The sequence below is a fragment of the Lagopus leucura genome, unplaced genomic scaffold, assembly GCF_019238085.1.
Source record: "Lagopus leucura isolate 7727_CA_CO unplaced genomic scaffold, USGS_WTPT01 Super-Scaffold_100015, whole genome shotgun sequence".
Classification (NCBI taxonomy): domain Eukaryota; kingdom Metazoa; phylum Chordata; class Aves; order Galliformes; family Phasianidae; genus Lagopus; species Lagopus leucura.
The window spans coordinates 16628697-16638407 of NW_024962269.1; the positions used below are offsets into that span (position 1 = coordinate 16628697).

Below are 9711 nucleotides of genomic sequence, written 5' to 3' on the forward strand. Positions count from 1 at the left end.
GGCCCTGGGGATGCTCCTGGTGCCAGCACTGCCCCTGCTGCCTCCCAGCCCAGATACTGCAGGCACATGTGTGCAGGGAGCACCTAAACAGATTTGCTTCTGCAAAGCCCATTACCAGAGGGAAAATAACACAAAATCCAAATGGCATTGCTTGGCTGGGGAATGCTAACCCATTAATTTGATCATAAAGAGGCCTTCTTATGGAAATCCCCACTTTATCCTGAGTACCGGCACAGATTGGTGCAGATTGGATCCCATTAACCCCGAGCTGTGCTGCTGGATCTTTGTGTTTTCCCCTTCCAACAAGGCTCTGTTGGCAGAGGCAGCTGGTGAGGAGCTGCCACCTCCCCCTGCCCAGGGGCTGAGCTGCTCACAGAGCATTAACCATGGATGCAGAGCACCATAATGCTTTGAGCCCTCTGTGCATGGCAGGGCTGAGCCAGCTGTGCTGGGCACTGTGGCCAGAAGCCACTGAGGGTGAGGAGGGTGGGAGGAAGCGCTTCCCAATGCAGGGTGCCTTTGGCCCATAGGATGGGTTTTTAGGTTGGCACATCCCCAGCCTTCGTTCGCATCATTCTGCCCCATCCGTGGGCAAGATCCAGGTTTTGCAGGGCTGCAACTCAAGGCAGACCACGTTGATAAATTAAATGAGCATAATTAAACATGCAGGTTTGGGGCTGCATTAAATATTAACCACTTCTGCCTTGGCGCCTCCACAAGCAGTAGGTCTGCAAGGATTGGGAGCAGCGCATGGCTCCGCTCCTCCTTTGGCTGGCTTTGCCCTGAGATTTCAGGCCCTTCCCATGGTTGGCCTTTGCACCTACGATGGAATTTTGAGAGAGCCCACGGTCAGATTGTGGAATTCACGTAAAGAATTTAAACAGTGGAAAAAACCAAACTTGCTCAGAGCATCATCACCATCGTCTGCGTCAGGCTGGGATGCGCGGGATGGAGGAGCACCATTGCCCTGGGGGCCCTGGGCTGTGCAGGGCTGTGCAACCCCTGTGTGGGGTTGGGGCATTTCTGGAGGGGCTGCACAGCTGTGGGGGTGTGCACAGCTGGGAGGAGTCAGTGCGCATTGGGATTGTGCACAGCTGGGGTGGCTGTGCATCTCCAGAGGGCTTTGCTGTGTCACCACGTGCTCCGTCCACGTCCCTTGCTTTGTGACCCTTATCCTACACCTGCGCTGTGCAGCCCTGCATTTTTCCCACTGCAAATACCTTCTCCTGCTGGTTTGACTCAGCAAGCAGCAGCCCATGGTCAACGCGTGCTTGCAGCTCTTTCCAGATCCTCATGCTGTCCCGTGTGCGTGCCTGCATGTCAGCTCCATTCCTATTTAGCTGCAAACAATGTCACGAGGGTTGTGCCCTGAGCTCGTTCAACACCTTTTACAGCTGGGGGAGTTTCCACTGGTTTCCAACTGACCTCACCGGTTGCTGCTGGGAAGCTTTGCTGTGCTGTGGGTGTGGGGCCGGCACTATAAGGGGAGCTGCCAGGTTGTGGTGCTGGCAGGCAGCAGCTGCCGTGCAGGTGAGGGGTGAGTAGGAGCCGTCTGCATCCCCTTATAGGGCACAACGATGTCACCTCAGGGAGGGCATCGCCCAGATAAGCAGTCCCAATAGGTGACATGGCACAGGGCTGGGGGGCACCTCAGAGCAACAACTAGGAGATGGTGTGGAGAAGAAAAAAGGCAGAATTTTGCAGGAAATGGTTCAAAGTGCACCTGAGTGCCAACAGCACTTTGGGAACAGTGGCACCGGGCAGTGGGGTCAGCAGCAGCATCCCCTGGGAGCCGCACGGCTGGATGCAGGGGGGCACATCCAGCCCAGCCACCTTTGCATCCACCCTGTGCTCCCAAAGCAAACCCAGACGTTTTGTTTGGAGAGGAGGGATGGCTCACACGGCTCTGGGAAATGCTTTCATGCTGTCCGTGTTGGCTGGGCTGAACGGGTTGAGACGGGTTGAGAGCATTAATTCTCCCCGTGCTGTGTGAACGGTGCATTAGGTCTGGATGCAGTGCTGAGGGTAATGGCTGTGGGTATGTCCGCATGCCATTCCTTCGGCTCTTTACAGTAATGGCCACACAGTGCTCTCCAGTGACTCCCAGTCCTCTCTCTGTCGCTCTATAAGAATGCCGTGAGCTCCGCAGAGCTGCGTGCGGAACAGGGGTCGACGCAACACCAAGGGAGCGATGCGAGGACACCTCTGGGCAGCAGCACGTCCCTCCCTACACTGCGCTTTGCACTTTTCCAGTCTCCTTGGAGACAGTTGAGCAACTTTCTGCTCTTTTCCGGTGCTAGAGCGGCGGGGCCGGGAGCTGCGCGCGGGGAGCAGCCTGGCAGCGCGCATTTTTCCTGCTTCCTCCCAGCCTGGCTGAAGCCGATCGGAGCGCGATCCGACAGAGTTTGGCTGCGGCGATTTCCGGTGGTGTTTTGTTGTGGGTTTTGTTTTTTTCCCCCATTCCCTTCGCGCCCTTGGCTCCAACCCAACCGTGCGCGCTGACCTCCCCGCGTCCTTCCCGCGCCCAGCGGGATCCGTCCCCAGGCGGCCCCGTCCCGTCCCACCGTCCCCTCCCATGCAGCTCCATCGCTGGGCCATGTGGGCTCTGTTTGTACACAGATGAGCAACAGCTCGGCGCCAGCGCGGCATCGCCCAGCCCTGCGCCCGGCCGCTGTGTAAGTACGGCACGCTCGCTTCGCCCTGCTCTGCCGCTGCGCTTTGTGCTGCTATCCCAGGGGCTGCTGTGCTGCTGCGCTGCTGCTTTCCGGCTGTGCAAGGCCCGGGGATGTGTGGGTTTGTGCGTGGGGCAGATGGAACTCTTCTCTTGCTGGAGAAGTGCTGTGGGTACCCAGCTCGGTTTGGGTACCTCCGAGCTGCTTGTGCACCCAGCGGCGCCTGCACAGCAGCTCTATGGCTCAGCCGGTCCTGCTCCTGTGCTGCTCTAAGAAAGCTGTGAAAGTTAACAATTAACAGCTAAAATACCTTCCCCTTCATTGGCACGCACGGCTCCACGCACACACTGAGCCGACGCACCGGTGGGGACGCGTTGGGGCCGCGCATGGCCGTGGGGATGGGAAGAAAGAGGAGGAGGAGGAATAGCGGGAGGAGGAGGAGGAGGAGAAGGGTGTGTTTGCAGCACGCCTCCAGGCTTTGCAGCTTGCTGCCACAGAGGTCGCAGTTCAACGTATGTCCGTCCTTCCCACCAGGGTGATGTCCCCCATCCCTGCCCCACTGCCTGTGTCTCACCAAATGTGCCCTTGGAGCAGGAAGGAGTGGGGCTGCAGGGTGTGCCTGCTGCTCCCGCGGCCTCAGCCCAGTGACTCATTTTGCTCATAAAAACACAAACTGGTTGTTGCAGCTGGGGAGCTCCCTGCTGAGAGAGGCAGGGTCCCTCCAGCCGTCCCCAGGCGCTGCCCCCACCACGTCACCCACAGCCAACCCACTGTGTTTCCCCTTGGGAGCAGGAAGCTTTGCAGCCACCCATCATTTTCGGTTTGTTTCTCAGTTTGCTGAAGTCACTTTGTCATCCTGAGCACCCCTATGCCACTAAGAGAAGTTATGCATGCAGTGGGGCAATGCTTGTATTGCTGTTCCTTGCATTGGGCTGTTCCTTCTAGCCAGGCAAGGGGAGAAGATGCATGGATGCATGGGCAGGCGTCTCTGTCCCCATCCCTGTCCCCATTCCTGTCTCTCTCTCCATTCCTGCCCCTTCCCTCATCCTTATTGCCATCCCTATTTTGCACTCCTGCAAACCCAGCTGCTACCCCCATGTATTTGCAGCGCAGCGTGTGCCTGGTGCCAGCTCGTCACACAGCTCGCACCTTCTTATCTCCAAGATAAGAAAAAGTATTTCTGTTCCATCCCATCGTTGAGCTCATTTGTGTTCCTGTCAGTGGGGACGGGAGCAGGCAGAGCGCTGTGCCTTTGCTGGTGGAGAATGCAAATACTTGCATGCTGCTGGTGCAGTAGCCAAGAGAAAGGTCCCAACTGGAGACTAATCTTTAACTAAAGGCATTTCCAATTTCATTCCATGTCAGGTTTATTGCTCTCTCACCTCGTTAATTATTCCCTTGTTAACCACCTCCTGGCTGCTGTCCTTTCTGGGCATCCCCTGTGCCCCCGGCCCCATCTGCAGGGATCAGGGCACAGCCTGGGCAGGGGCACACAGTGGGAAGCACTGGCAGAAGGGAGCAAAGGGCTTTGGTGGGGCTCTGTGGCTGCTCCGTGCAGCAGCAAGGTGTGATGAATCCCTGCTCGGGGAGGTTATGGGGAGGGCGAGGAGGAGGCGTGGGTGCAGTGGGGCTCATAGCAGGGTGCTGCACACAGCTCTGCTGCTCTCCACCCTGGGAATTCAGCTTTCTTCACCTTTACTCCACAGCCCTGTGGTGCAGGCAGGGAGCAGAGGAACACTGCAGGCTGGGTAAGTGCTGGATGTTCCCTGATGTCTGATGTGGAAAGAGCAGGTGGGGAGAGCCCCACATTCCCCAACCCTGTCCCCATATGAGTGGCAGTGGGGGACCCCACAAAGCCCCATGCTGGCTGCAGGGGGTGCCACCCTCCATCCCCAACATCCACGCCTTCGGCACCACTGCGTTGGACACCACAACCCCACCAGCACTTGTGTCCCCCAGGCCACCCATCCTGAGCGCAGAGCCATCGCCACGGCGCAGCCACATCCCCACCATTCCCGGTGCCATCCCCAGGGCAGGGATGTGAGGCACCGTCCCACGGAGCCGCGGTCCCGACGGCGCAATGCTGAGCCTGAAGCTGCCACGACTGCTGAGCATCCACCAAGTGCCTAAGGTCAGAGGACAGCTTCCATCCCCTGGGGCTGGGAGGGATGCGGGACCCTCACCCTGCACGCAGGGTGCTGACGGCTGGACCTCCCCTTGGGGGACGCTGCCACCACTCTGTACCTCACAGGGATACCAGGAGCAGGGCATCCTCTGTGGGTACCGCCCCCCGAGGATCTCAGCAGCTGATTGTGTCCTCAGCGCCTTCCAGATGACCAACGAAACGCTCAACATCTGGACACACTTCCTCCCTGCATGGTGAGTCTCACGGCTGTCACCACGTCGCCGGGGCAGGGGACGCAGCGGGTGTGACGCTCACCCTGTGCTCACAGGTACTTCGTGTGGATGCTGGTGGGGCGGCTGTGGGGGCCGGGGGGCCGGGACCCCCCCGCCTGGCCGCTGCTCGCCTACCTCCTGAGCTGCTGCATCTACCCACTGGCCTCCAGCTGCGCTCACACCTTCAGCCCCATGTCGGCCCGCGCCCGGCACGTCTGCTACTTCTTCGACTACGCGGCGCTCAGCATGTACAGCTTGGGTGAGGATGGGGGGTTCATCCTGGGATAAGGAACCTGCAGGGAATATATTCTGTGGGGATGGGAGGGCTTGGGCTGCAGCCATGCAGCACTGCTGGCCCAAAGGCCGGTGAAATGGGATTTGGGATTTGGAGAGCCCCTGTTGGGCAGAGGGCAGCTCCTCACCACGTCCTCCCGTCCTCATCCAGGTTCGGCCCTGGCGTATTCAGCCTATGTGTTCCCAGAAGAGTGGGTTGGTAGCATCTTCCACTGCTCCTATGTCCCCATCGCGGTGTTCAACACGGTGCTGAGCACCAGCCTGGCCTGCTACTCCAGGTGTGTGCCCTCTCTGTACCTCCCCAATTGCTTCGGCATAACTATTAATTAGTGTCACTAATAGGGCTTTGGGACTGGTAGCTGTACTGTAACAAGGCAGGGGAAGAAGGGAGTTTTGTGCTGCTGCATGCTGGCACCAGGAGAGCGTGACAAACAGAATGCAGAAACACTGCTTTAATTTTGGAAAGCCCAAGAGGTATTTTTGCATGGTGCATGGCTCCAGCCCTGTGTTACAGAGCTGCAAGGAGGGACTGCAGCCCTCCTGCATCAGTCTCACCGCACGGATAGCACTTTGTGTGCGGGATTTGGCTCCCCAGCAGACTCGGATCATTTGTTTGGAATAAGTCTAAAAAATATCTCAGTGGCTCAGCTGCATTCCAGCTTCATGCTCAGTGCTGGGCTGTTGTTTTTTTTGTAGTCAATTCCTGGCTGATCACCTCTGTCGCAGGACCAGCATGGCCAGGTGGGCTGCAGTGAGCATGCATGACCTTCATGCGATTTGCCTCACAGGAGCAGCAGCCCTACAAGGGCTCCTTTCATGCCTGCGGGTTTGGAGTCTCCTGCACAGAGCAGACAAACCTGTCTGTGCTTCCTTGCTGCAGCAGAAGGCATTCCTGCCTGTGAATGGGGCCCTGTGCTGTTCCTGGCCGCCTGCCCCACGTTTTGGCACCAGGAGGTTCTGTGAGATCTGGATCCGACCAAGGAGAGCCCCACTGCTCCACTTCTGCTTTTGGGGTGGCTCTTCAGTTACCGTATGATTTCAGCCATTCCAGTGTTTCAGTGTTGATTTCCTGGGCAATGCAATGCAGAATGTCACTCCCCATCCAGACATAGGCTTCCTGCCTCAGATATGGTATGATGATAACCAACAGGCTCCTACATCTATTATAAGGTTGATGCCATAAAAAAAGCAACTGATTAAGTTAATTAACTCTCAGATTTCAGTCACTCTGTGCATTCCCCGAAATGACAATTGCAGAGTCTTGGCAGGGTGTGAGACAGAAGCACACAGAGATGTTCCATGCCTCTCAGGCACGAGCTGCAATACAGCTTAATTAACAAACATCAGTGGCTGCAGCCTGAGAGCTGCATTACCACAAAGCAAGGCAGGGCCCAAAGCAAAGCAGGGCCCAGAGCAAGGCAAAATCTAAAGCAAGGCAGGGTCCAAAGCACAGCAAGTCCCAAAGCAATGCAGGTGCATCCTGCTTGCAATCCAAGCTCTTAAAGCTTGAATAAAAAAACAAGAGTGAAAGCTCAGTTAGCAACAGCAGGGGAGGCAGTTGTTTGCCGCTGATGGGAAGCAGCAAATGAATGGCCGCAAAAATCAGCAGCAAGATCAGGAGAATAAAAAAAGAATTGCTTCCTGGTGTGCCCTAAGCGATGGATGGAAACGTGCCAAGGGTGGCAGCCAGAGAGATGGCCTCACCCTGGTCTGGGAGTCGTAGCAGGAGGGTGAGAGCATCGTGCACCTCGCTGCAGCTCTGCGATGGTGGCAGCCGTGACCCAGCACTGCTGCAGCCTCACTTGGTGCTGCTCTGCTCCCCGCAGGTTCCTGGAGCTGGAGCGACCGTGGCTCAGCAAGGCGTCCCGCACGCTGGCCTTTGTGTACCCGTATCTCTTCGACAGCATTCCACTCTTCTATAGGGTATGCTCACACGCGGGGCTGCTCAGCCTGCAAGCGTTTGGGAAAACAGGTCCTTTTTTAAAAAAGAAAAACAAACTCCTGCAGGAAAAGAGATTGCGTTATTTTTTCCTGCCCCCATCCAGGCGCTGCACTCATTGAAGCTGTGTGTTGCTGCCTGATCGTAGTCACAGGCTGGTGGCTTGGCTTGGGAGGAACTTGAATGTCTTTGGGGGTGGGCGTTTTGCTGCTGTGGGGCTGGTGGTGCTGGGACCCAGGGGGCCAAGAGGCTCACTCTGTCCCACCGCCACCTCCCTTAGTTCTACGTGTGCGCAGCGTGGAGCTGTGCGGATCCCACGGTCGCTGCCCACTACAGGCACACTGCCTTCGCCTTCCTCACCTGCTTCATCTTCGCCACCCACCTGCCCGAGAGGCTCGCGCCGGGACACTTTGACTACATCGGTAAGCAGCAGGAGGCTGAGCTTTGCTTCCTCGTCAGGCAGAACGCACATTTATAAACACAGCTCCGGGAGGGGATTTGTCTCTGTCTCTGGCGGTCGCGTTTGAACGAAGCTTGAGTTTCCTTAAGTACTTTTGGCTTCCCCACAGGGCACAGCCACCAGGTGTTCCACGTCTGCGGCATCCTTGGCACGCACTTCCAGCTGGAAGCCATCCTGATGGATATGAGTGAGAGGCAGGCACGGCTCCCAGCCACATCGCTGCTGCAGGTGCTGGCACCCATGGGCACGTGCATGGCCATCGGGTTGGCGGTCATTGCACGATGCTCTGCGCAGCTCTGCCAAGCACCAGAACCCTCACACAGGGAGAAGCTGCACGGGCAGTAGGGCACCTGGTCTGCAGGATGGGGGTTCCCAGTTTGCTGCTGCACAGAACGTATGCAGCTGATGCACAGGGTGAACTCTTTGCGTGCGCTCTATGAGCAGTGTTGGAGGGCGAAACGTATTGCACTGGTGTTTGTACATAAGGCTTTCAGGCTGGGGATGGGTTATGAAACGCTTTTAATCGAGCTGATATTTCATCACCGGAAATATTTAAAATAATCTTTAACAGTTTTTCTGCAGAAAAGGGAGATTACGTGCCAATGCTTTCCAGAGCAAGAGGCATTCACCAGTTCTGCCTTATGGAGAGGCACAGGTGTCCTTGCTGTCAGGGGGAGCGGTTTTAAACTGAGAAAGGAGAGATGTGGTCAGATGTTGGGGGAAATCCATTACTCAGAGGCAACGAGGCAGTGGCACTGCTGCCCAGAGCTGAGGGTGCCCCATTGCTGGAGGTGCCCAAGGCTGGAGATGGAGCTCTGGGTGACCTGCTCAACCCCTCCGTGGCAGCAGGTTGGAACTGGATGTGCCTTGGGGTCCCTTCCACCCCAGCCGTGCTGTGATTCCATGATGCTGATCAGCAGCAGAGCCCCACGGCAGGATGTGGATGCAGTGCAAGCTGCCACATCCCAGGGCTGAGCCCAACGTTTCTGGTGCTGGGGATATAACCCCAACTATCTGACACTGCACCCAAGTGCCTAACCGATGTGGGGTTGGAGTGGACCGCAGCCTGCCTTACATTTAGTTTTAGGGGAATACCCAGGGCACCTCGGGTCTCTGTGGATCAAACAGCCTTCCCAAGGGAATCGCTTCTCCAAGAGCATGCGGAATAGCTCCACAGGGCTTTGAGGATGCTTGCCACTGGGCCGTCAGTCGGTTTTACCCAGAACCTCACACGTGATGCAGTGATGCCTGCTGTGGAGCACTGTCTCTCAGTAATCATACGGGTGTATAACTGGTTTTGTGTGTAATTACCTCTCGCAAGGTAGAAGAGATGCACTTTGGAGTGACAACACAGCAGCTCGTTAAAGATATTATGGGGCTACTAAGTCTTTTGATAACAAACTTTCCTTTGAAAGCTGACCAAGATATTAATATTTATAAGCACTGGAATGTAATTGTTTATTCAACACGTTGAATTCAATGTTTGTTTCACTAAGAGAGGAAACTAATAGAGCGATGGCACTGATGTATTCTAACCTGATTTGGACGGTTCTGTTTCTGCCTGTGAAAATAATTGCTTCGGAGATAATTGCTGATAATTGCAAAGCTTATTTACCTGGAGTACATGTGCAGCCGGAAAGAAACCTGGCATGATTTAGGACTCTGCCAACTTTATGTTCATCATTCTGTTTTTTTTGCTCGGTAGTTTGGCTTTGGACTCTGAGCAGCCTTCCCAGGTCCTCCCAGCGTGAACAAATTAGCAGGCGTGCTGCTCCTGGGGCAGCACACGTCTTGTTCACCTGGAGACGGCCTTGAGAAGCGGTTTGGTGGATTGCACTGTATTCACATCTGGAAATAAAAGCTTTGGGGCAGATTGCAATAGAGGATATTTATCGCCTCGGACAAATCTCTTTCTACAGTCCCTTCCGGGGACCGCTCCTCCACACCCC

The 9711-nt window shown here is 56.1% G+C and overlaps 1 protein-coding gene across 1 annotated transcript; it reads left to right on the forward strand.

Annotated features, from left to right (window-relative positions):
- The first annotated feature begins 2313 nt into the window (after window positions 1-2313).
- PAQR5 (progestin and adipoQ receptor family member 5) lies at window positions 2314-9650 on the forward strand. Its single transcript, XM_042875964.1, has 9 exons — window positions 2314-2675; window positions 4379-4420; window positions 4632-4803; window positions 4924-5051; window positions 5126-5328; window positions 5515-5641; window positions 7190-7286; window positions 7583-7724; window positions 7872-9650. Exons 3-9 carry the CDS (start codon window positions 4753-4755, stop codon window positions 8105-8107), a joined length of 984 nt encoding a protein of 327 aa, XP_042731898.1. The 5' UTR covers window positions 2314-2675; window positions 4379-4420; window positions 4632-4752; the 3' UTR covers window positions 8108-9650.
- The last annotated feature ends 61 nt before the right edge of the window (window positions 9651-9711 follow it).